Source organism: Pomacea canaliculata, linkage group LG2 (genome assembly GCF_003073045.1).
Source record: "Pomacea canaliculata isolate SZHN2017 linkage group LG2, ASM307304v1, whole genome shotgun sequence".
Classification (NCBI taxonomy): domain Eukaryota; kingdom Metazoa; phylum Mollusca; class Gastropoda; order Architaenioglossa; family Ampullariidae; genus Pomacea; species Pomacea canaliculata.
Genome location: NC_037591.1, coordinates 36,224,578 through 36,252,177, shown reverse-complemented (window position 1 = coordinate 36,252,177; position 27,600 = coordinate 36,224,578). Strand labels below are relative to the sequence as shown.

Below are 27,600 nucleotides of genomic sequence, written 5' to 3'. Positions count from 1 at the left end.
ATGAATTGAAAACACTTGAGAAAATCGGTTTCAGTCAGCAAGTTTTTCTTCTTTAAGTCGGAGATTAGTAACCTCAGAAACAAAGCATGAAGGAACAATGAAACACGTGTGTCAGTGTATGGTGTGACACAGAGAACGGACGATAAAATAAAAGGAATCGTGACTAACCACGCATGTCCACACAGTAACAGGAATGAGTTTCCTTCTTTGGCTTCTAATACAGAAGTAGTTGTTGAAACGATGCATACTAAGCATGTTAAAAGATAGCAGTAGCTAGTAACATCTACCTCTACACCACCAATAATAATCGCATGGCCTTCCCTTATCTTCTCACATCTACCCCGCAACAACTCAATCCCCACCACCACACACCAACACCGGAACGGATTGCTGTGAAGGGTGGATGTTGCTTGATGGCCTTGGTCCAGAAAGTGTCTTCTTTCCCTCAGATGATAAGATGCCAGCGACACTATTTCCTGGGCATGCATATAATTGTGAATTAAAGGCTGACTGTATGTAACACTTGCAGCAAGACACAATAGTGTTCCTCCCTGCATGAAAAACTCAGCCTTAAACATTTGTACCTGACACGAGCAATGCAGTGGCATTAACCAACATTTGTTTAATTATAATAAACGACTGTAACTGTTTATGATGGATTTAGAAGAAGAAATTTCAATAGTTATTACAAGCATCAACTTTTTCACAAGATTTAATGACTGTTGAGCTGAACTGCAAGACAAATGAAACACCGGTATTGTGTATTAACTTTAGAGACCTACTAAGGATAATATGGATTTTTATTTGTCTTTTTTTATATAAATCTTTTTTCTACTTTGTGTATCATACTTACTTTTAACGTGTGTTGTGATTTTCTCAGAAGCGAAACACCAAAGCAAGGACATAGTAAGTACCGCAGCAAATATATGCATGAATCGTCCAGTATAGGGGACAATATTTTTTCATGGGCCAGGAAGATTTAGGTTGCTTGTTAGGCTAAATTTGTCAATTAGGCTAATGTAAAAGTTGCAGAGTGTGGGGTGTGTCTATTATAAAAAAAAAAAAAAACGGTGACCGGTAAACCAGAGCTTGCGTCTTCGGGATGGTCGGTTGTTTTGATGGCCAGGGTTCAAGAGGTCTATCCCAGTGCAAAGGTCACAATAAAATAAGCGCTACACTGTCTCGCAAATATTGCAAAGACATCGGTCTTTCCGTCTCAAGTGCCCTAAACTCTACTCCCTTCATGTAGGGACAGGGCTTGACCGTTCTAGTGTAATGATGAATTATAGAGACTTATCTAAAGTTAAGGGAGAGATGCTGCTGCTTGCTCTTACAGCTCTCTAGACTTCATATTGGAACTTGTCAGGTGATATTGTCTCAGTATTTGAAAAAGTCAGCGTATTTCCGAAGATTCTGTAAACTGTCAACGTTGCATACCTTTTAATCCTTTTATTTGTTTGCGTGCTTCCTTTTGTTATTATACTCAAAATGAAAGGTTTAAAAAAAAACAAAAAAAAAAACTTTGTGATGTATTTCGGATCGAATGAGGTCTGTTCTTAAACATCTCCCTACACCTTTACTTGGCCGAAGCCTTCATTGTATTCCATAGTTATCAAGAAAGTATTCATTTGCAATGGATGGTGTATTAGTCGGGAAGCCTCCATTGTTCAATATTTATTTTCCCCTCGACAACGGGGTTATATTTATAGCCGAGGTAGCCATTTGTCATCACTAGCGTTGTGGGTTATTTTCTATGTATGTATATACATTTTATACATATTTATGTCCATTTGGATATTTTTATGTCCTAAATATATAATCAACATTTAAAAATGCAGGAAAGATTCGCGTATTTTATTTTACTTGATTTGATGAAATTGTAGTATTTTTATCTCTGAACTCTAACCTTAGTTTCACTATCCATTTACATGTGTCTTGTATTTTAATGTTACACTTTCACTTTGGTTTTTTAAACATATGAATACATAATTACTAAAAACAATATATATACTCATGGTGTATATTTGTGTGTCTTTACATATACACACTCCAGTGCTCATAGTAATGACATTTTTTTTAATGTCGAAGAGAAGTAATAATAGGGAACTTTATACAGCTGAGTTGGTAACTTAATGACACGTCTATTCAATTACAGACTACAGTGTTATAGCCCAGCTATACCTTTGTCTTTCAGCTTGTTTCAATTTTTTTTTTTCTTAATCTTTTCACTTGCAGTTCCAACGGACCACGACGTGGAGATATCCCTTGGGCTGTGAACTACAGCTGAGGCATCACCTCGCCCCGTCTTGCACGCGAGCTTTCTAGGCAATCACCTCCCCACCGCGACCCACCCACCCCGGGTGTCGCCAGGAACTGCAGCGACACCTTCACCCACAGCGACACCTTCACCCATGCACCAGCCTTCGCCGCAGAGGCCTCGCCAGCCGTTACTCGTCACGTGCACACAAGAAGGTGTCACGTGACTGCTGTACGTCAGCGGGTGGGATCTGACGTGATTTCCGAGTGCGGACTGCCGAACGTTTTTCCCCACCCCACATGCGACCTCGATACGCGAGTGGAATGACCTTTAGCAAACAGGGACTGCCAACAGACACAATCGCATTTTCTCTTTGGAAAAAAAAAAGCGTGTTGAACTACATAACTGTCGTGGATTGTGTGCGCGTGTGATTTGCTGCTCCAGGCGAACAGTGCATGCTTGCAGGTGACCGTCAGACAAAAGTGAAACTTTGTTGCACGAGAGTGTCACAGACACCTGGTTTTTGTATTATTATTGTTACTATGACGATTTGGAAGGTTTCGACTGTTATACAAAAGTGTTTCCACGCAGTCCGTTACAGCTACACCGGCTACAATCCTGCAGTAGACTGATCCGCTGTGTGCTTCTTGTTTTCAGAGTATGTGACATATATAGCTGCCTGTAGATATTCCACAGTTACCTGACTCGCTATATAGCACTGCACCCGCCTGCACGGGCTTGTTTCTATTTACGATGTTTAGAGCCTGTTAGTGTTTACTCTGGTCGTGACGTGGACAACAAGTCCATCGCACGACTTGGTAGCAGTAGTCGAAGCCCTGTCTTTGGAAGAAGCTTGTGTGTGAGAGAGAGAGAGAGAGAGGCAGAGAAAGACAGAGAGAGAGAGAAATAGTGTTTTTATCTTTGAGGAAGGCATTGTGAGTTTGTCTCAACATCACCCATGCATCGCTGTGAAGATAATCCTGCCATGAGACGTTTGTTGTGGTTTATTGTTAAAAGGGTTTTGGCTTGGGATGTGATTAACACTTAAAAAAACAAAAAAAAAAAAAAAGGCAGTGGCTACCTAATAGGTTGACTCTCCCTATCCCCTCTTCCATCTCAGTGTTGTTACAAAATGTCTAAAAGGTTGTGAAACTTAATAGACTGCATTCAAAGCTTACGATTTAAAACAAGGATGTAGCTGCTTACTTGCTACACTTCTGTGTCTTTTATGACATAACAGTTTCTTTCTGTGCTAAAAATATGCAAAATATGAAGTCATTGAAAGCTTGATATTTTGCCACAATATTTATAGCAGCTGCTTACTGTACTGTGTTACCTGTCTAGCTTCCTTCTAGCACCCTTCCTAATTTTGGTGTCCAAGATCTCCAAGATGAAAAGATGACTTATGATAGGTTGATGAAAAACTCTTGACTCGACAGTTTTGTTATAGTTCATGAAATACAGTTACCAAACACCTTCCATTCAAATTCATTTTTATAAGAAACAGAATTTAAAATCGGTGTGGTCCCTGAAAGGATAGCTGTTTGTTTTCTGAATTAATCGACGGTAATGTCGAGGTTTGTGAGGTCAGGTCCTCTCCGAAACTGAAGCAAAACGTCCGTCCCCATGATCGCTTTTATCTTAGCCAAAAGGACGAGAAGCGAGAGACAGGTGGGCTGAGTTGAAACAGTTAGTGGCAGAACATTTTCTCATTTCAAAACATTTGTGGTGTGTGTGTGTGGTCATTTTGCTTACTTCTTATTTGTTATGATATGTTAAAAATTGTAAAGTGTCACACATCTTGTTTTGTTTTTAAATTTTCGTTTTGGATACTGAAAAGTCTACCTTTTTTTCGCCACCAGTGCAAATTTTCATTCACTGTGTTAAGAACAGGTGGGTAAGCAGAAGCAGGTGTATTGTCTACCTCATTTCTCGTCAGTCAGGAGCGACTCATCTATTAATAGCACCTGTACAAAAGGGAGACAAGCGATCACCGTCCAGCTCACTCATTTTTTTTTTTTCTCTTTCATTTTCGCTCCTTTAATGTGTCTTGAGTTTTGTTGATGTTTATGACGCCTAGTTATTTTTACTGCTGTTTGGTGTACTGAGCTGTATATCCACAAGCATTTTTTTTTTTTTTGGCATGTTAACATAGACTAATTATTAACACTGAGGGGGCTCTAAAAATCGTTTTAAAATTTCTTAATTGGTGAATTGAAACTATATTTCCGTTCTGTGCAGAAATGTTTTGCATAAGAAAACCCAGTCGATCTCTGGTTGTCGCCATCTTTCCAGTTTCCTGGACGTTTGAGGCATCAGGACAGTAAGCAGAACCCTGAAACTTATGATCAAACATCAACTACCGTAATGGCAGAAAAAGTCTTTAATGTGAATGATCATAAAAGTAAGCTTGATCAGTCTTTGCTCCATCGTATTGACTGAAGAGTGGTTTGTAGTTCTTATCCTCAAGCTGTTATGTGGGAGGTATGGGGTGTAGAATTGCTCAACATTTTGTCCCCAGCACGCACACTCGCTCTTGTCCTCTACCTGTCCCTCATTCTCGCAGAGTTATAGTATCCCACACTGTCACGTGACTGGGGAGGGTGATAGATACGCACACATTGCTACCTGTTAATGCCCAGCAAATTGTTTTCATAAGAAGACATTTGATACTTAAACATGAATTCCAAAACTCTGAGCAAATGAACAGCTTCCTCTTACGAGATGCAAAGCTTCCCTCCAGGCATGCGCAGAACGATGGTTGTCATGAAAACGTTAGTGTCCCAAGTCTGCAGTCAGTTTGGAACCTGGGTTCCTACATAAGAGATTTTATCTCGTTTCCCGTAGGGAGGAAAACGCCACTGCCCTTTTGAAGCTACTTGAATCTCACTAACGGAGGGAGTTTTTTTATAAATTATTTTGTTGCTCAGATTTTATGGAATTTAAGATCAAGTTGCGAAGTATATGTATGTTTATTTATGCCGGTGTGTATTTAAGTAGCTACTTATCAAAAGGTAAAAGTATTGCATGTAGAGCAATAAAAAGAATCAACAATGGAAGGCGTAGTTACAAAAAAATTATATAAATACCAGGAATGCATGTTCTGTCTGGATTCTCAGACCTGTAAGTTTGTTTTTTTTTTTTTTCTTTTTTTGCTTGTTTTGATTTTGTTAACCCTCTTATATTTTCTGGATTCGATGAACGTAAAAACGTTCTCTAGTTCAGAAATAATGACAACCTGTTCTTGGAGCAACACATAATCTTCTTGAGCATTTATATCGAGTGTTCATTTTGTATGAAAATTGAACCAAATTATCAGTTCCAGAGACCTTATTGTTTATTGATATAATGCTTCTTATAGAAAACATTAAAGAATTAGTGCCTACCCATTCCCCTTTATTGTTTTATCGAGTGTCCAGTAGTGTTGCATGTGCTTTGTTGCCCCACCACCACCTATCCGCTCTCCCACCCTCTCTTTGTCTCCTTCGACTCATCCCCTCAGGTAAACAATTCAGTCTTCTCCCAGCTGGAGCAGGTGTGTGTGTTGACCAGTGGGGACGAGGTGGTAGTGGTGATGGGGGGGGGGTCTATCATGTGATTGTCATGGAAACCAGTCTCGACGCACAAGACTGAAAATCCCGCAACGTTTCATTTTGTAGAAAAATTTTAATGAAGAAATCGATCTGAACATGAATAGCTTGCTTAAAGAAATAGAAATCGATGAATTATTGCTAAGTCTTACATCTCTACTTCAGAATCACTAGTCCAGAAACGATTTTCTAGCAGGGGATAGAAGTGTGAAAGTTGTCTTAAGACTGACGACTGTAAACATTGTACAGCCTGTGTCCGGAGTTCGTCTGCAAATGAACTTATCTTTGGTGAAGATCTTTGAACATCGATTCAGTTGTTCAGAGAATCTGGGTCCTTCAGGCATGCCAACTGACAATGAGAAGCGATAGCATGAATGCGTTTGTTTGAACATTTCGTAGTCTATTGACTCCCCAACACTTAGGCGTGCGTCCGATTTCTTGCACTATGCACTCATTAAACGTCCGTTTAATTGCATGGTTTTTTTTCCAAGATCTCCTGCTTTGAGTGGTTTGGATGTTATTTCATGTCGTGTAGTGAAACTGTGTCTTGCAAAGGAAATATATGAGTTTTGTGTGATAATCACAAACACTACTCCACCCCTGCCATAACTAATTGTTGTTGGCTCCATTAGCTTTCTTTACATTCTTCGTCGCATGAAACATTTGCTAATGTTTTCTTGTGTGTTCTACAACGGCACTTGGAACAGAAAAAAATAACACGCTTCTGGGTGGTTGTGTTTTTTCTTTGATGATGGGTCACCAGAAAGCCCACTTGATAACCAGTTAGTGCTTATTGCAGTTACATTTCACTATAGCTCAACTTCTAGGAAAAATGAAAGTGTTTTGATGAACATATGCGGCCAGAATAAAAGCATCGCTTTGTTAAAATTATCGTTTTGAGCAGCTGCATTTCATTTATAATATTTTTTCATTCATTTGTGAGGCTTAAACATACCCTTTTGACTTTTTTCTGTGATTTACTCATACTTTACACTTTGTTTGTTGTTTACATGCCTCTCGATGTTACTTTCATCGAAATAATAACATCTGTAAGTGTATTGTGCCCTGTATATCTTTTTACCAGATCTGACAAAACTGTCCATGTTGCAGATTACGAGATAGATATGCTTGCAATTGTAAGCGCTTGTATAATATGTTTAAATCAAATCTCTGGCCGGTTTTAGTGCATAATATGCTTATATGTGCAAGCCGTGATCTGTTAAAATTCCTATTCAATACTGCCGTAATGAGCGTTGCCTTCAAGATGCAAGTAAACCTCAAATTTACACCATTTCTTGGGCAGGCAGTACACAATTCCAGGGTGGAGTCTATCCCTCGAGTCATTAATTGTTCCTTATATGTTGTGCATTTTATTCTGGCTTGCGGATATTATATACATGTACATGTCTGTATCAACACTTTGGCTCAACTAAATGCTGCCAAAGAGGATGCCGTTTCATACTAAGTTCCATGTTTTAAACTGCATATTGTGTAGACAAATTATACTGATTTAATCGTTAATAAAAATTTACTAAAATATAAACTCTTTGTCGCAATTGCTTGTTTTTGTTATAAAGCATGAGTGCATAGTTTGGCTGTGATGATTTATTATTAAGTAGCCGAGTTTTGTTCGGCTCGACTTCTGCCTTTAACTCCTTTAAGTTTCATGTTTTTAGTATTAGGTTTTGATTTGTCGCTTCATTTAGTCAAATTTTATTCGTATACTTCGTCGGTGTAGAAAATAGTGAAGCATTTGCAACCTGCTAATCCATGTCCCTTTACTGATTTGACGGGTTGACAGTTGATGTTTGGCAATGAGGCACGACAGTTTCGAGGGAACAGAGAGATAAAAACTGCGGTGGTGCCCGCTGCTAATCTACTTACTCCCTCTCCTCTGTTTTTGCTCCCATTTTTCCAAGGGGTGCCCTCTAAAATTATAGAATGTTGTGAAAATCTGCTCTGTATATTTCGAGTCCTTGCTTTGGAGCCATTCTTAAGATATCAGAACAGAGAACTAAACATTCTCCCCTCCCCTCAAAAAAAAAAAAAAAAGCATACGGGGAAACCGAACAAACGGTTTAGTGTTGTATAATTATCAATCGTTGCCACAAACATCGCCATACTCTGCTTCAATTATAAGACGATTTGTGATACTTTCCAACGATTATTGAACGAAGAAGAAAGACGTGATATATGTCGATTGCAGCTATTATTTTCTTAACCATATATTTATTTATGATCTTTCCCCCGCCCATCTTTCCTCTCTCTTTCTCCCTCTGTGTTATTGAAGACTTTAAAATGCACAGAAATGGAGAGATAGAGACCAATAATCACACGTGTCTTCGATTCGAAAATAGATTAGGGTGGCGCGTGTTGAAGAAAAAACTAGGTTGGTATTTTCGGTGCACTAGCATTCCTGTGTTGGTGAGACCCTGTAGTAGTTTAAGTACACTCCACTACTACCACAGATCGAGGTTCTGTAAAGACAGGTTAAACGGAGACATTTCACACTCTAAGTCGCTTGTGTCTGCGTACAGAAGACTGATCGAGCATTCGAGCAGTGGTCGCCCTGTACGTCCCACCTCAAGGCTAGGCAGGCAACTAGCTAGCACGGTTTAATAATAATATTCACATACACGGGGAGAGTGTGTGTGTGCGAGTTCATACGTGCGTGACACTTTGCTTAAGGTCGTGACCTTCTGACACACCAAAAAACAAATCGAACGTTAAACGCATTTCGATTGGATAAGTAGAAAAGGGAGATTCCACATTCAACCAGTCATAGTACGTTTTACATGACGTAAGCCTGTCCGCAGTTGGTCGAGTTCTCAGTCACGGAGAGCGCGTCTGCTACATCTGGGTATCGCGTTAGATACTAACGAAGTTTGAAAGTAAATCTCTTTTCTAGCAGTCTCAAAGTGTTTTAAAGTGTACCCAGGCAGTCTAACCAAGCTCCGTCTTAAGATTGGTATGGATTGAAACCATGTATTTGACGCCAGCATGGTTGTTTTTCACCCTCTTCTCAACTTTCCGCTACACAGCGACAGTCTCCATGTCTTCTTTGGGTCAGCAGGCGGCTGTGGGGTTGAAACCACTGGGGTCATGTAGCGTTGAAATAGGCGGCGATGCCAGCAGTGTCATAAATTTAGAACCCATCGCAAGAAAGGATGGGTTTCCTAGGTAAGTGTGCCTATTGATTGATATTCGTATATATATATATCACCTTGTTGATTGCATAGAACGTTTTTGGCAAAGATGTTGTTGTCAAGATAGAACTGGCAGCAATGCGCAGTCGTCAGCACAACTAGGGCTTGTGACCTGATGTAGCTCTCGAGATCTGTGCGTGTAAGAGAAAGTGTCAGTTTGTGTGTAGTATGCTTTGAAGGGGAGGGGGGTAGTATGTTTGGTTTTTTTTTAGGGGGAGGGATGCATAGTGTTTGTTTTTGTGATGGTGGGGAGGAGAGGCGCTGAGAGCCGCGAGCATTTACAGCCAAGCACCTCATGTTAGATCAGTGCTTACATTAATTTTCTAGGATTGTTTTTCTCAATCTTGTATTTCACAGGTTGACAACTTTTCCTTGACAGGTTTATTACACAGTTCAACTCCACAGATGGTGTCTGGAACTATACATTCAACCCTTGTCATTCATATGATTTTCCAAAACCCAATCCACATGTAGGGTTTGGAGACAAGTGTCTTAGTGTGTCTGTAAGTTTCCTCTCTTTTATCTTTACATTATAATTCAAGACTATCCTGAGGCTCATGCTAGCTAGAAATATCTTTTCATTCGGGTACAATTCACTGTTTTCATTAAAACAAAAGCTACAGTAAATAACTTTTTTCAGTCATGCATGTTTTTGTTTTTGTGTGGTAAGTTGTATGTGGACACTTATGTCCTATCAAAGCATTGTGTTTAGTGCAATGCAATTTGTGAATAGTATATAAATAGACTTTATCAACTTAGTGAAAACATACATGAATAATAACTTAATATAATTTGACCACAGACACACACATATGAATTATAAAATGCTTACATATTTGCTACATTTAGAAGTAGTTATCAGGGCAGAAATAAATTAGGACAGCCAAATATCACTACACAATTAATTTATGGAGATTATGCATGTGTCACAAACGAAGTTTTTTTGTTGTTGTTTTAATAGGAACAATGAAAACATGAATATACTAAAGCAAGTTTGAATTCAAATTACATCTCTTTTACAATCTGCTTTTCATTCATACAGTTTTGGATGGGGTTATAATGTTACAGCTTCCTTAGTGCTCAGTTTGGTTTTACTTTATAAAGGTGTGAACTTGTTTTCCCTTATGATCATTTCATGCAAGTACCTCTGGGTTGGTCTGATCAATTTTGAGAAAAAAAAACTGTTTCTTTGACAAATAGCTTAAGAAGATGTGCATTTGTGTTATATCTGACCTCCTGAAGCAAAACCATAGTTGGCTGTGCTGCTTCTTGTCCTACTTTTCCTCTGATCGTTGTAAAGTGTAGACAGCCATAGATCATCACACTTATCTAAAGACAGACTGTGGGGTAATCAAAGGTCATTCTTCAGTGTGTTTGTAGCCTTTTTGAGTATTCACTTCAAATATGCAGTATTAGTCCTGTTTTAAAGGGGGTCACTCTTGAGGCCATTCACTTCTGCTGGCCTTTCCCTTTTCATACGAGCGGTCCGGTGGCGCAACGGTTAGCGCTGTTAGCGCCTGTCACAAATACAGTGAAGGTTGGCTGCCCTGAGTTCATTTCTCGTCTCGGGCACGCTGATCTTTCTCTGCACGTGGCATCTGTTTACAGGGCTGGCTGCTTGCCGTAATATAGCCTTAGCTGCTGACACGGCGTAAAATACCAATTCCCCCCCCCCCTCCCTTTCATACCTTCATTTTAGGTTTTTTTTGCTGTTGTTGTTGTTTTATTAGCTCATTCCTTTTTATTTTACTGGTTTATTATAATATACAGTTATTCCATAACCTTTAAACTCATTTGCATAGTAAATATCGCATCTCACTATCTTAAAGTTTCTTATGTCTACAGTAGCTTTAAGGATGACTAACAAGCCAAATGTAAAAGAAAGAAGAACTTACTTTTTCAAAAATAAATTGTATATTATCATTTAAATCCTTTCATTATTCTTTTTATTTTATGTAAGATCTGCAAGTATGGCATGCAGAATAACAGACTCCACCTGTTCACCATGGGTATCCAAGGAGATAACAAGAGTCGGTTTCAGGCTGTTGTTGACCAAAGCAATAAGACCTCAGTTCAGCTTGTTTATGAAGGCCTTGAGTATGTGTTATCATGTACACTTTAACTTCTTATGAGAGGAAAATAAATGTATTCTTACAGGGACTAGGTAGGGGTAAAAAGGGAGCGGTGAGAAGGCCACAGAAGATTTGAGTTTATCTATACAGCTATACCCATGTTTAAAAATGATAAAGATGAACAATAGAATGCTATGGTGCATTTGTAAAATGCTTCCTCACCAAGAAGTCTGGCTATCAACTAGTAAGCCCACAAAACCTGAAATAAATTCAGGACTAAAGAGAGTCTTGTTTGATATCAGACAGTTCAGCAATATGCATTTTTAAAATGAATTGAAATAGAGTCTTTGTGGAATTTTAAGGTAAAATCTAAGTTCACACATTTTTTTATATAATCTGAATTATTCTGAGTTTGCATCTGTTCATATGTCTGTTTGACTAATCAAAATAATGTAACATGCTGTAAAATTGCAGGTCTATGCGCAAACGTATCACAGTTATCAGACTAGTTTGTGATGAAACCCAAAAAGGTCCAGAAGGAGGTGTTTTCACCATCATAGAAGACTTTGGTGTGAAACCTGTGGTAAGTGTCTTTATAATGTGTTGCTGACATTTTCTTTGAACATTTCTTGTGCATAATTGTCTTGATCAAAACATGGAATCCTCAATCCTCTGACATGCTGAACCATCAACAACAGATCAGAAAGGTTTTAATTTTTTCTGTTATCAGTAATGAGCAGACCAGTCTCCATAAATCTAGGAACAATAAAATGACTGCATAAAATTATATAACGGTCTGCTGCCTGCACAAGTCAGTATGCCTATGAATTGTAGATGCACGCATCATATTATAACTATATAAGGGTACTGAGACATGCTAAGATAATAGTTAAGCACTTCCTGAGTGATTCAGTCTTTAAAGATCAAGTGTTCCCTACAATATTTTAACAAGTGCAGTCATAATTCTAAACACTTGTTGTCAGTTGTTGGCTCACAGTTTACTTCCATGTAAAATTTTCACAAGTGAGAAATTACAGTTGCAAGAATGATAATGAAAACAGATTTATTTCATTTGCAAAGAAAAATCAACACAAGAATCAGTATACCACTAGTACAAGTAAATAATATAAAATAATCTTTTAAAGACAAACTGGTATGCAACTAGGAATCAACACAGTGGCAGAACATCCCAGTTCTGAGACAGTCTTGTCTTTAGGAGTTCTCGTGTAGGGATTATAGCCAGCATCAGACTGGACCAGCAATGGTCTGCCTATTACCTTCATGTCAAGGTTAAGTAATCATAAAATGTACATAAATGGACTGGTATAGATTCAATAAATGTAGCTATTTGTCGAGAATTTAAACAATGAGCTGTTCCTGAACATAAATGTTTGTACAAAAACAGATGTGGATGCTTTTATAGAGCACTATCCACAATTTCTATAAATGCAATAATTTTTAGATAAAGTCTCAAATGTGTTTGATATTTTTTAGGCTGTCTTAATTCTTGTGCTACAAATATCTGTAATTCTTAAGTGACAATACAGTCCAGTATTTTTTAACTTCTGAGCCATGAGAAATTATATGTATATAATCATTTGTGAGCCAGAGAACTTCTGTCCAGGACTATGCCTTATACAGACAATAAAGATTGATTGAAATTACAATTTGTATAAGTTTTATAAATTCTTCTAGTTCATATTTTCTTTACAATTATTTTTGTGATCTGATATCTTAGATTTTCTCTATCTTTGAGGCCATGTTTTTTGTGCTAGTTTTTTTTTTTTTTTTAACATATTATCTGAATTAAAAACTTTTTTTTTTCAACCTATAGGCTTTACACTTACACTTACACTTGTGACAGCTTAAAGTATTTAATCATCAAGTCACCTCATTAAAATTGATGGGTGAGTGGAGGGAATAATTTTTAATGCGATCTGTGTTTTCAGGTAGCAGAGCTGCGACATGAGTGTTGCTGTTTGGGAACTTGCAAGGGCCACTTTGTCAACATCACAGGTGAGAGTGCTTAGAATATACAGAGAATTTATTATGCTTGATTTTTTGTTAACAATTTTGTCACTTGAAGCCATCAAAGAAAGATGCTAAACTGTAAGACAGGCTGACACAATGGGCATTTGCTTTGAATGTGAAGAATAAATGTAATTAATATTATTTCTGAATAACCAGCACGTTGTAGATAATTAGAAAAATAAAAAAAAACATAATCACATAACATACAGCATATAATTCTAAATATGTTGAGCTTACGTGTAGACATTGCAGCCCGGTCATACTTTGTCATGGATGAATTAAGTTACCAGTCTGGTATCCGTTACTGAACTTATTGGTGCTCTAGAAGACGTATATCACTATGATTGTATTGTACTGTGACCTATAAAAGTATTCTGTGGTGTCACACTTAACCACTAAAAGTAATAATAGTGCTACATAAACTGACTGTATAAAATGATCACCTCTTTTTCTAAATGGGGACAAACATTCATTGTAGTTAGAACTGTATTCTATCTTGAATGTGGTTGTTAGCTCTAAGGCATATAGACCCAGTATGGTATCTCATCTCATCCATTAGAAATACCATGGTGTACAGTATGTGCTTGTCACTGCTAAACTGCGTTTATATTTTCCCTTATCACAGACTGACAGTTCTAGCATTTTGGGGGGTTTCTCAGAGTACTCTGGTTTTTCCTCATCAAAATCACCAGTTGGAAGCTTTGCCCTCCAACAAAACAATTTTTCAAATGACTCATTACAACATATTTATTGAAACCGCTTACATAAGTGCTTGGAGGGAAACTACATTTGCTTGTTAACTACATGGATAATGGATTAAATAGGCAGCACTTTGTAAAGGCCTTACAAAACCCTTTTATTTCTCATTCAGCCTTTAACCAATTTCTTTAAATCACCTGATTTTAAAATGGTTTGTAGATTTTGCTTTTGACAGATTCAGAACAAGAAAAACTATATCAGTGTCGTTTACCGTAACTGTTCCGAGTTAACAAATGTCACTATGTTATTTTTATTTTTTTATTATTTTTTGGTGTCCTTTGCGTACTCGCCATTTTCACATCTCGTCTCCTCCAGATTTATCAGCTTTCACCCATCCACCCCATAGTTTACTCTTTTGCCATCCCCAACCCCCTCACCGTTTTGTGCCCATCCTACTTTTCACGCGCGCCAACACACGTGAGACACAAAGGGTGGTGGTTTTGGTTTTTTTTTTTTTCAATACAATGCATTTACTGACTCACCTGCTACAGTATATGAAGCATGTATTTCCTAAGAAAAAAAAAATGTATTAAGAAAATGCAGCACGGGGAACACGTGTTACTTTTCAGCTCACAGCTGAAAAATTAGGACAAGACATGACCGACTTCTGCTACAAACGACGGTGAACCCGGGGTCAGGCGTGCAGCTATCGCCGTGAAAGTGGGTCGGGGGCTGCGCTCCCTCGGGTGTTTCGGGGAGGGGTGCTCTTACCGGCTGCATCTGGCATTGAGCTACAAGCAAAGTGTTTTGGTGATGTTCATCTTGTGGACATTGTACCTTCACTTATCGGTTATGGTCAAAACACGCTGAATAAACAAACGTCTGGCTCATAGATCTATGAACTCTGTTGGTCTGTCGGGTACGGGAGACCAATCGTTATTCCAGATTGCTTCCCCTTGTTGTGAAAGCCTCTGTCCTTAGGGATGCTAGCAACGTGCAGAACACCCTGTGTGCGCTGTCCTGGATCACTTTATAGTGGGACTACTCGACATACACTTAAAATTATTATTCAAGCAAAAGCACGTTATTTTGTTCTTTGGGTAGATGGCTTGTTTCGGACCTTCTTGCACTGGCAAATATATCATGCAGCAGTGAGCAGTCAGACTACCAAAGTCAAAGGGCTGGTATGTAGGTCGGCGTCAGCAGCTGTAGGAAGAAAAAGAAACGTGAAACCCTGGAAACACACAGCATACCTACTAATCCTGCACCCTGTGCCAACTGATATGTATGCCACATACGCTGTGCTAGATTCTTGAGCTGCAGTGTTCTAGTGGTTTGGGTGAAGAATGTAACTTGCTTTATCTTAGTACGTTACCATCAGTGGCACATGCGATAAAATAAATATGCAAATTACGTGCATACATGTGATGATAGGCACATGCATGTTTTGAAGGAATGAATGGAGGAAAAATATTGAAAGGTGCCATTTGTTAAATATGTTAAAATGTCTGACTAATGAAATTTACAAAATTGTTTCACACCAGAAATACTTTAGTGTAAGAAATAAAAAAATAAGAATTTTGTATGCAAATCCCATTAATATGAGTTATTTATCAGCCATACATGATTTGAGGACAACCACATTTCAGCCCCTGACGTCTCTGTACTGTGCAGAACAGCTTTTTTATGTATGCTTGGCATGTGCTATGCTTTATGTTCCTTTGGGTTTTTTAACACTCTCTCACCATCTTGACACTTTTCAAAAAAGCACATGCTTCCTGTTACATTATTTGTAGAGTGTAATATAACATATCACTCATCCTATGGTCTGATTTATGCTTGGTTAAAGCAAAGAAATTTTTATGGCTATCATGATAACAGAACAAGGGATATTTAGGTCAAGGCTGCTGGAAGTTGGAGTATAGTAGGCAGAATACAATACCACAGAAGTTCAGAGCTGAAATCTCGAAAACATTTTCCGTGGCACAAATAGACATCTTTGTGCACAAAGACAATAAATGTACATAAATAACTAGCATTCAGCCCAAACAGCATGAAAAAAAACAACACAGCATTTATTTTTATATGTAGGTCTGGGTACTCTGTCAAAGGTAGTTGTGTCTGTTAATTGTCTTGTCAGATGATTATGTGGCTGGAGTAGCATTATCACAAGATCAAATGAATGTACAGTAGTTTGTCAGTGGTGCTGGTCTAGTAGCCGTCTTGACTGGGCCATCTTCTCAGCCTGTGATCATAAAGTACTACTTTTGCTCTGCCTACTCTTCACCCCACCAACCTCTGCCCTAGCTATCTATACTTTCCAGTCCCCACCAGAATTTTACAAGGGCCGCATAATAGTTTCTGGAGAGCTATATCTTGCAAGATTATCACTTCTGAGACAGGAGTTTCCTGTCTGAAATAACTTTACGGAGCTGACCCACTCCTTGTAGTTGTTGAAGGTCTTTTTTTTTTTTTTTTTTTTTTTTTTTTGATGGGGTAATAGCGTAAAGCCCATTGACTGCAGGTGGCAATAGTACCTTTTTCCCATTTGCACTGTGTTGTCTCACTATCTGTTCTCCTTATCTCTCTCTGTTGTATATTCTTTCATTTCTTTTTACTTTCGAGCATGTGTGCCTGTTTGTTCTTGCGTTTGTATATGTTTTACTAATCTATACACCTGCTCATATATAGATTTGTTAAATAAAACTAATGAAATTCGTATTCATCAGTTCTATCAAGTTAAGCAGATTATTTTATCAGATAAATATGCTGGTACTTCATTTGACATTTTTTTTCTTCTGTGTGGTATGGGTTTGGCAGCAGACAACTCCAAGCAGAAGCCAAAGAAAGATGATGGCGGAATGATGCTAATCATAGTCGGCTCTGTGGTGACCATCTTGATGTTGGTGGCTCTGATTGGGGGCCTGTGCTATATCAAGAAAACACATGTCCAGTTCTATTCCAAGCTACCTAGTATGTCAGACTTTATGCACTAACCTCTTTTAAATGCTTGCTGTCTCTCCAGCACTCTTAAAGACACATGTACATGTGCATGCACATATGCCCACATTTTTTATGTTTCAAAGAGAAATGAAGTATGTGTATCCTCAAATACCTGGCCAAAATTCTGATGAACACATGAATATGTCTTAAGTAAATAAAGTACTGAGGGAATTACACATGAAGGTCAAAGGGGATTTTTCCGTGTAAAAAGTTATTGTTTTATTTTATGGAAATATCACCCAGTTTTTGTGTTGATAAAATGAGCATGCATGGGAAGGCATTTGTATGAATGACAGTGTTTTACACAAAATTCTGACACCAACCAGAAGTAATCTTGCATATATTATGGTTGGATATTTTGAAATATTTGTCACTTTGTGTATCTATTTCATGGTTTTTGTTTGTTTTAATTTTATTCCGCTTAGCTTTAAACTCCAATCTGCCTGGACAGTCCATTATAAATGGAAAAACTACAGATTTTAGAGACTATGAACCAGCTAGTGCATCACGGAAGAAACTACTTCCCGTTCTTGAAGACACTATGATCAACTCAGACTCGCTGGAAATGTGCCAAAGGTATATTGAGTACTTTCAAACGCAATATAAAACCAACTTCCCATTCCAGTATAGATCTACTGCATTTAGTGTACTTTTGAAGGTTCTCAAAATAAGAAACATTAAGTTTTAAAATCTTTTAGTGTCCTGGTTAAATTGCCTCAGCCTTTTTTTTATATAGAATGCTGCAGTGTACAATTCATAGAATGTCATTATTAAATGTTATTTGACAGATAATGGTTGCAAGACTTATACCATGTTTTAACATTGTCTTAGAAAGCAGGTAGATGTTGAAACAACTCTTTTGATAAGGCATTGTTTACAGGTTTGCTTTATGTGCTATTGATATTTGTCATATTGAAGATGGCGTGTTTATTAATTATTCTGAAAAAGTAATGTTAACAGAGTTTTTGAATTGTTCTCTTAACAGTATAATGATAAGAACGACAAAGTAAAAAAAAAAATGAAAAGAAAAGAATGACATCATTGCTGACATCTGACTGAACACAAACTTGGAATATTTTAGGGCAGTGATGCCCAACCTTTTTTGGCCTGCGGGCCATATCCATTTCGGACAGCCGTGTCGCAGGCCATATCCATTTCGGACAGCCGTGTCGCGGGCCACTTCACCGCGAAAATACAAAAAGGAAAAAAAAATAGAGCAGATACCATTTTTTATTAGAAACAAGTTGTACTTACCATTAATTATGTAGTAATTAGTGGGATATTTGAAGTTGTTTTCCCGAAACCAACTTCTGAATGTCCGGCCTCATCGTAGAGACACCAAGTCGGAGCACTGAATCGAAATGTTCGTCCATCGATAAAAAGATTGGGAAATGCCCCTACGTAGGGATAAATACTTCTTCTTCCCTTTTTTTTCGTTTTTTTAAGGTCTTCTTTTATTACTAACATGCCGATTTCCTGCACTGTGGGCAGAAGTTTCCTGGGCCGGATGGCACCGCATCGCAGGCCGGATATGGCCCGCGGGCCGTAGGTTGTGCATCCCTGTTTTAGGGAATAAGCTAGCATGTCAACCATGGACTGAATAAGAGGGAATTATTAGCTCAGACCTTCTTAGATATCATCCTTCCAACCTAGGTTTTTAATCTAATGGGAGACAACTCCACCACCATCCCATGCTAAAGTATTCAAGGATTGATATCGATATTTTAGAATGTGTAAGAAAATCGATTTTATTGCATGGCATCTACTGAGTCATGATTTGTTCAATAAATTCTTTTATAGATGCTTTGTAGGCTAAATAAAACATAATATAGGTAAAGCTTAAAAATCAGTTCACTGGCTGCCTTTTCTAGGCTGGGTGGTGGCATATTTGGTGACACGCATCTGGCAAAGTGGAACGAGATGACTGTTGCTGTAAAGCGTCTGGCACTGCAAGTTCATGAAAATCCAATCACACCAGAAGCCATTAAGCTAATGAAGAATGAGATATGGTTTCTTGGGTGAGTAAAATAACAGTCAGCTTTGCAGATGCGTGATCTTTTAATACTGGCTATAATAAATAGTTTTTAAAAGAAATGCAGGAAGCATGTAATTTTCTAACTTATCTGGATCATTTTATCTTTGAGGGGAAGGATGATATGCTTGAACTGCTTTTTGGTGGGTATGATGATCATTAATACTTCAGGTTATTTTCAGGAAACTGCATCATTAGTCTACTTGTTAGAAATTATGGCATGCAGAAAATAATGTCCCAAGTATGCTAGATCTTCAATAACTAGATTTTCAGCAAACTAAATAGGAATGCTTCAGATGTGAAGCAGATCAGCAGTTCAAGGTCTGTGGCTGGTTATCTCACCCTGCCCGTCCAGTTGGAAAGAAAACCTTTTTTGTTCTTGCAGCATAAACTTGCAACAACACGTTTTTTGTTTTGTTTTGGTTTTTTTTTGGGGGGGGGTTGGGTGTTAGGGAAGTAACTCAAATAGAATTAGGAACATTTTCTGCACGAGTTCTTTCCCTTGACGAATTTTGAACATCCAGCTGTATTTTGTGTGTGTGAAGCAAGTGGAAAGTAATTCCACTGGCTTGTTCATTTTGACATAGCTTTACACCACAAACAGTATTCAACTGTCTGTAAAATAAATTTAATAAAACCCTTAACATGTATGTTTCAGAAGTTTTAGGTTTTATATAATTTGGGGGAATTTTTTTTAATCAGCATTTGTGTCTTATCTTTGGTAGTTTTATTGCTACAGATTCCAAATCTGTCTATTTACTCTTGTTTCTAAGGATTTGCTTCAGGAAAACAAGAGATAGCTTCATCGATAATTTTATATTTTATGAAATGCTTCTTCAAAAAGTATGGCTTAAATTATAGTTGCTTCTTTGGAGGGTTTGTTAAGTCTAGAGGTTGAAAAAAGTATATTTTTATATCGGTCTGCATATCATGTTTCAATGCCAGATTATTTCTTTGCGTGATCCATTGTGGACAGCTTTGAAATGTTACTGTGTTGGTAGTTTCATAGCTTGCGTTTCATATATTTTTATTAAAATCATTGATTGTTATGATATTTTTCTCTCATTCTACTTCGCACATCATCTTTCATATTCTCCAGTAGATAAACGTTGCAGTCTTACCTATTTTTTCCCTTTCATTTCTTGTTGTTACTAATGTGTTTGTTTCTTACTATTTGATTTAGTCGACAACGACACAAAAATATAGTTGCTGTCCTGGGACTTTGTCTGGATGGAAAGATACCCTCAATCATTACAGAATATGTCATAGGTGAATGTTTAAAAGACTTTTTGAAAGTGCAAGGAAGGCTTCTTTCATGGTCTCATCGTGTCAGAATGGTAGGTGGCCTCTTTCTGTCTTCCTTATTTCAACCATTTCTTTTATTTTTCTTTTCTGAACCTCTTTCTGTTTCTTTTCTGTAATAGCTATTTTGTAATAGCTTTACTTAAGTAGGTAAACTAAATCATACCAGAAATTTAGTATGGTGGCGGTTTGAAAAAATTAACTGAAAATAATCAGAAAATATAGTAGTTTATATATATATCACACAATACATATTAAGGGAAATAATCTGAAATATGCTTATTGTATCTGACATCATGTATTAGTTTTGTTTGTGATCTTTATGACTTGTGCCGGCATAAATTATTCATACAAGTTAAGTGTGTTTGCGTGCATATATGCTTCATGTTTCAGTGCACACAAGTTGCTGATGGAATGGCCTTTTTACATTCAACCAAGCCCCCAATTATTCATCGGGATCTTCGCTGTGGCAATCTCTTTCTATCAGACAATGATCTTGTAAAGGTACAGTGATTAGATTTCATGATATTAAGAGCTTTGAATCTGATTTGTCTGCATATAAAACAGATACTACACATTCTTATAGATATACACACACGCACATACTTGAACATGTACATATATAATATGCAGATGTGCATGAATCATTGTAGTTAAGCACCTACGTGGTCATTTAGGTTTTTATTTTATATGCATTATTTATTTATTCATTGTATTATGTTTATCTGACAGTTATTGTTGTAAGTCATTAACAAAATAGTGTTCTGACTTTTAAAAACAGTTGTAAGGGTTGAATTACCACTTAGCAGCAAAATATCATTTACTGTACTTAACATGGTTCAGGTGGCTGATTTTGCACTTGTCAAGCTTTTACAACCAATAAGAGAAGAGTGTCCGATTGATGACTGTTACTGTGAGTACATGGCTTGTATATTATAGCTAACAAAATTCTCTTATTGTGTTATTTATTTGAAGGTGATTCCACAACTTTTAGTTCTGGTTAAACATAAATTTATTTGTATCAGAAAAGAACTGATAAAGCCCTTCAAAGTTTGCTATAGCTCTATTATAGTGAAATTCTTATACTAAGAACAAAATATTAATTGATTCTCATAGAGATCCTTTTTATTCATATTTCATTGCTAGTCACTGCAAAGATCTATTTTATTTGTCAAACAGGTCGTAGGACCATGAGTGCCTGTCCTGCCAGCATTCGCTGGACAGCACCAGAACTCCTGAATGATCCCATGTCTAAGGAAGGGATTATAGATAAACAGGCCAAAGAGAAAGGGGAGGCAGTCAAACAAGCTATCACTCCTGCTTGTGATGTGTATTCCTTTGCAATGACCATGTGGGAAATTCCCATGTGTGAAGATCCATTTGAAGAGATCAGCACAGAAACAGAGGCATGAACAGATTTTTGCATGATGTGCATAAATGTCTTATTTTTAAGCAACATTTAGAACATTGTTATCCAGTTTATGTTTTCACAGGAATATTGTGAACATGCTTAGATTGTAATTTGATAATTTTATGTGAGTTTATAAGTTCCATCTTGCTACACGTTTTCCTATAAACTTCCTAAAAAAAAAAAAATTAACTTTATACAAATCATATGATGCATCAAGTTGATGTAGCAGTGAACCTTATTTCATATAACTGAAATAAAATACAATGATGCCACTCACTTGTAATGGAGTACACTTGCTTTTGTGTAGTGATAACCTATATCTGTTCATTATTTAATCTACATTTTTTTTTAATTTGTACTTGCGATAAAAATTATGCATACTTGATTAGACAGAAATGCCCATAGATATCCCTTTAATTAAAAAAGAAATAAGAGAGTTTTTCTATTGATTACAGGTAATTGAAATAGTTAAAAATGGTGGTCGGCCAGACACTCCATCAAGCATAGACTTGATGCCACAATACAAAGATCTGATGAAACAGTGTTGGGATCAGCAACCAGAACAAAGGCCACACTTCAAACAGGTAAATTCATTAGTAACTGTAGCTTTATGAAACATTTTTTTAATGCTGCATTTACTTGCTTCATTTTATGGCTTAATATGTGGACATAATCTTTTTCATGCAGACGTCTTTTTATCATTATTACATACTTTTATTTAACTCACTGCATATGCCTGTCCAGTGGGAATTTGTAATCAATTTTTCACCCACTTCCCATCATTCTAGTGAAATTATAAAATGTTTTTAAGAGTGCCCCTCACACTTATATATTTTAAGTTATATTTATTTTAGAAATTCCTGACACCTAAGGAAAAAAATCATTTTAACCTTTTTATGCATATGCGTCTTTTTAAAAACTTATTTTATTTTGCATTAATGTTGTAGCAGGTCTTTATAAGACAAGAGGGGGATTCTATATATGTATAAAATGCATTTATTCATGTTCAAAGTTTTGTAAATACTCGAATTTTTTTAGAGTAAAGTAAGTTTCCATAATTGATTATAATAATTTTTCTTTCTGTTGTTATTGGTCTATTTGTTGAGATCATGCATATAAGTAGATAGTGGAATACATAAATATTAGTGCACTTTTACGCTAATGCTTAGTATAAGTATATCTTTTGTGGACAGATTGCAACTTGGCTGAAAGACATGCAGTCACAAGCAAGGTCATACCAGAAACAGTTAAACAATCGTCAGAGACTAAGAAAACTGCAGGAATCTGAGAACATGCAAGCATGAAGAATTTTACTTCTACTTTTGTTCTAGTCCCTTCAAATAAGTGTTGATTGTGTGATCTGTCTTAGAGTAATGGTGCTCCAGTCCCTATATATCTGTGTTTCTCTGTTATGTAAATTTTACCCTAAATGTTTTTCAAATGCTGTGTAAGTGAAGACATGAAAAAATTATGTAAAAAAACTGCAACACGCAAGTCTGCTGCATGTGATTTTTTGTTACACATGGAGGGAGTTTGAAGCTGCATATGGCTGTTGCATCATGTGGGCTTGCTATATTTGCTAAGCCAGTGCTATAAAAAGGAGAAGACATTGTGTCAGTTCTTCGACATTGGTTTCGAAGCATGGAGAAATGTTTTTGCTGTTCTGATGCTTCACCATAAATAAAAATGTATTAAAAAGAATAAAAATAAAGATTAAAATGTTGGCATAGAGGAGTGGTGCTTTTGAATTATTGGCTGGAAGAAAAAAAAAAAGAACACCTATGTTCCTGTTTACTGCCAGCTCTGTTATATCCTAGATACATACTTTTATTTCTGATTTCAATGATGTCTGTTTGGGAACTTTGTTGCAGCCTTGCTTTTTTTAAAGTCTACTTTTTTCAAAACACCACTACTTCTTTTATAAGGTCAATGATATTTCTGTGAGATATTCGTTGCATTTTAAATTTTTCTGTATATATTCCTTGTTCATTTTGACTTCCTCATTTATCAGTCATTAAATGTACAGAAGGATACTGGTGTGAGACATGTTTAAAAGAAGTGTGTGTTGATGTGCAACGTTTTTGGTGCATCGTAGGCATCAGGATTCTATTTTATGGAATTAAGTGGACTATTCATTTAGCTATGAGCATTTCTGTAGAACTAGATATTTGTCTGTGAAATTTTTAAAAATTGTAAATCCCTTTCCATTTCGACATAATCTTTATGCAGATGTCTTTTTCTGCATTAAATTGTTGCATTATGTCTTTATTTTGTCATGTCTCCACTTTCTGCAGTATTTTTTTAAATCGGAATATGTGTGCTCTAACACATTTCTTTCTACCTAAAAATGGCAAGGGTTAAGGGAATAGAAATGCTTTCACTGTGATGTATACCCTTTTGGTCTGGGCATTCTGGTAATGCTCTATGTATGAAGCAGATTTTGATCTTGACGATGATGAAGTGATGAATGAATAAAAAGATGAATGAAAGAATTCAGACAGATTTTATGACAAGAAAATTTTTTAAACTTGCTCCTTCAAGGAGATTTGTATGAAATGTTTATAAAACATAAAATCTGTAGATTGTGCATGGTTTTAATGATTGTATGAAAGAGCTTATGCATTTGCCTATGATTATTGAAAGTGCAATTTCTGTGATGTGTGATATATACTTTTTCATTCATTTCAAAATCATTTCCCTTTCTGTCATTGTACTGATTTCCTTGTCATTTTCTACACTTATAACTCACTGGGCTCTTAACAATTTACTGCAAAATTGCAATAAAAGTTACATGATGACTATAGTCACAGGGCCTAGTGTATTAAAATGGGTTATCTGACTATGTTCACGAAACAACAAGTTAAAGGCAACTGTGCCTACCCTCGCTTGTCATCTGTATTATCAGCTTTTTGTTTATTCAAGCCTTTGGTCTCGGGCACAAAGTTTTTAATTTAATAAGCAAAATTTCCCATGTCCTAAACCAACTCAAAACAATTAAGAAATGCAAGAAAACTTTTTGTTACCATAGTGACAAAGCATTAGATTCTTTTCCAAGGCCTTGTCTACCCATCACATCTTAATTTGCCATTGCAGGCATATACTAAGTAAACAAAGATTGTACAACAGTTCTACTGGCCCAAAACTGCTTTGTCATTTTTGTCATGGCATCAAAGTTAACTGTGCATGTATTTAGTCAAGTGAAGCCGCATTTGGAAAAGTTGCATGAAGGCTAAGGCCAACAAGACCAGGTTCCATGATTCAAAATAAAAGGGAAAATGATGCAATTCTCCAGATTTGGGGACCTTGATCTGAAGTGTATTTTGGTCAACAAAGTGCTTTCCATGTTCTTCAACTTGGAGTGAATTTTTCATGGTGGAAGAAGGGAGGTAAAAATCATTTGAGGTTAGGGATAAACAAGAAAAGAGAGAAAGCTTTAAGGTTTCTAATCCAAGCTTTAATCTCAAGTGAATATATGTTTTTCTGTCCTGTTCCCCTGTGAACATAGTCAGAATATATGTTTTTCTCTGGTGCTCTGTTTATTTTATTTGTTCACATTAATTGATGTGTGATTGGCTGCTTTTCATATGCGGTCTATAAATAGCCACAATCCATGTGATTGTTGATTTTACCTGCTCAATATCTTAGACCTCAGCTTTATTGCATAATAACTTCTGCATCCCATAATTACTACCACTACTGTCACATAATTATTACGTTTCGTAAAACATCAGCCAGTCCATCATCTGTTTTGCTGCTGGTCTGGGTGCTAATTTTCCCACAAATTTCACTTTCACTGTTTCTGCAGCCTGCTGTATCTTGTACCATAAAATTTGCTGTATATTGTTAGACTACTTAAATGTTCAGACATTGAACAACAATATGCATGAAAATCAGTATTATAAAAATACAGAACTAGTGAATTTAAAAGAATGGGAAGGCTCAAATGGGAGAGTGTGCATGCTATACAAAGATTGAACTTGTGAATGGTGATGAATGTTTGTGACAATAAAAGACATGTTTGCTGTTTATGCTGCTTTTTTACCTTCAAGTTGAAACAGCAGTGAAAGTGTTACATGAGGATGCAAAAAATATTACTTTTATGAAATTATTTTCTTCAAGTTAAAGGTAACAAGAAATAATTGATTGAAAAAAGTAACTTTTGTTAAACGCAGAACTTTCAGTTCAATGAAATGGATAGAATTTTTAATTCCATAACAAGAAAATGCATTTATTTACAGTTTGTAAATGATAAAAAAAAAAGGGGGGGAGGAAAGAATATAAAAAGACATTTAGAAATGCTATGCATTTTCAGTACCATATCTCCATGATACATTCTCCCATGTAGTATAAAGTTCTTAAATTGTTTGATTTAGAAAAAGTAGTAGAAGACTGTAAATGCTTTAACTGTTAAGAGAGAGGTGGGGAAATTTGTGTGAAGAAGCCACATGCAGAAAAAGAACAGTATGAGTGCCCCAGATGAGAGCTGAACCCAGGAGAGACAACCTTCACTGTACTGGTGACAGGCGCTAACCGTTGCTCCACCAAACCGCTCTGTTACAAGAGAAATATTGTTTCATAAACAGTACTAGGAACTATATATTAAAACTGCCAACCTTTTTTAAAGCAGTCTTTTTGTATCCTTTCCTTTTTTATTTACATCACTATCATTGATCAAGTTTTTAATGTTTTTTCTGAGAAAGCAAAGATAAAGGAATAAATTACTTGTACCAAAAATAACTTATGGACACCAGACCTGTGAATCAAGTTTTGATCCATTCTGTTTGTGATATGTGTGTGTTCACATGTGCATGGAGATAGGAACTGGTGTGATAGTTGGGATGATAACGAAAATGCTTACATGCTTGAATGCTTACCTATTAAGTAGGTAAAAGGGATTATTAGATGCCAGAACATTCGCCCCTCGGAAATACTCTCTGTAACTCTCTTGTATTACTATCTGTCATGTTAACCATCAGGTATGGCTCCAGCTGCTTACAGCAGGGCTTCTGCTTACGCAAAAAATTGCGTACAGTACGCATTAAAAGTTCGGAGGACCCCTTCAATTTTCGTCAATGGGGTCCCCTCCAAAGTTGGGCGAAGAACGGGGACCCCTTAAAAATCTGAAGAAGGGGTCCCTGGGACCCCAAAGAATTTAGCCTTAGCAGAAGCCCTGTTACAGTATCCTTATTACCTTCATCCATTGCTTTACATTCTATGCCTGTACATATCTCACTGTCCACTATCTGTTTATTTATCATTGCTGGTCTGTGCAGCAAGTGTGATCTGCCTTATTAGTGATGCTGCACATTATAAATACCCACTATTATTAAAACAGACTAGGTGGATAGAGAAAAAACATCATCTTTTGTGACATTTGCATCAAAGCTTGTACTTAAAGCTGTTACCTTGGATAGGACTGTAGACTGAAAATTGTCTGCTACCAATTTCTAATGAAGTTACATAATTTTGATGGCAAAATTCTGCATGCAAACTTTCACAAGCTTGCAGTGTAGTCCCATGTTGCCAGTCATATATCTTGTTTTGTTTAAGATACCTGCACATATCTTCAGCAGAATGGGATAACCAGTTTGTTGAAAGTATCTGCTTGGTGAGAGTTGTATTTGTCTTCATGTTAGTAATTGCATTTTTTTCAGGTCTAGAATGACATAATGATGCTGATCTTGAAGAGAAGTCCTTTTTCATGACTATCTTATCTGAGGAAAATTTTGTAACTTCTATTACAAAAAGTGCAATAAATTACTAAATATATGATCATGAAAAATAGGAATATTATACTGTACAGATCAAACATTCGTTGATGTATATGAATGTGTTTTGTATACAAGAATCTACTTCTCATTCTTTCTCTCTTACTCATACACATCCACCACCCAAACACAGAGGTTGGTTTTTTTTTACAGTTACAATATATTTGGCATTTCTTTTTATGAAAAGAACACTTTTGCTATCCAGTATCAAGTTTTCTTGTATTTAAGT

The 27,600-nt window shown here is 36.7% G+C and overlaps 2 protein-coding genes across 4 annotated transcripts in view; both read left to right on the top strand.

The window, feature by feature from the left end:
* LOC112555913 (multiple epidermal growth factor-like domains protein 6) overlaps positions 1-7,390 on the top strand; it is a 114,558-nt gene extending 107,168 nt beyond the window's left edge. The window contains 2 exon segments of the mRNA XM_025224495.1: positions 881-906; positions 2,236-7,390. Of these exon segments, the coding sequence (XP_025080280.1) occupies positions 881-906; positions 2,236-2,325 (116 nt within the window). The 3' untranslated portion in view covers positions 2,326-7,390.
* A 1,109-nt stretch (positions 7,391-8,499) lies between these two features.
* LOC112557125 (serine/threonine-protein kinase STY13-like) lies at positions 8,500-25,017 on the top strand. Of its 3 annotated transcripts, none has more exons than XM_025226775.1 (14): positions 8,500-9,027; positions 9,433-9,556; positions 11,014-11,150; positions 11,600-11,708; positions 13,075-13,141; positions 16,679-16,828; positions 17,284-17,434; positions 18,730-18,876; positions 20,074-20,227; positions 20,586-20,696; positions 21,036-21,105; positions 21,372-21,598; positions 22,059-22,187; positions 22,797-25,017. In XM_025226775.1, exons 1-14 carry the CDS (start codon positions 8,831-8,833, stop codon positions 22,905-22,907), a joined length of 1,884 nt encoding a protein of 627 aa, XP_025082560.1. In that variant the 5' UTR covers positions 8,500-8,830; the 3' UTR covers positions 22,908-25,017. The 3 variants fall into 3 exon arrangements, with proteins under 3 accessions (XP_025082560.1, XP_025082559.1, XP_025082561.1); XM_025226774.1 differs by having other exon boundaries at positions 8,501-9,027; positions 16,676-16,828; XM_025226776.1 differs by having other exon boundaries at positions 8,893-9,027; positions 9,411-9,556; positions 16,676-16,828.
* Positions 25,018-27,600: the final 2,583 nt, after the last annotated feature.

Bases quoted from the DNA above. Each gene is read 5' to 3' on its own strand.
- LOC112557125 (XM_025226774.1), top strand. From the start codon at position 8,831: ATGTATTTGACGCCAGCATGGTTGTTTTTCACCCTCTTCTCAACTTTC. The intron at 11,151-11,599 runs GTATGTGTTATC...GTAAAATTGCAG, and splicing joins CTTGTTTATGAAGGCCTTGA to GTCTATGCGCAAACGTATCA. The intron at 20,697-21,035 runs GTACAGTGATTA...AACATGGTTCAG, and splicing joins CAGACAATGATCTTGTAAAG to GTGGCTGATTTTGCACTTGT.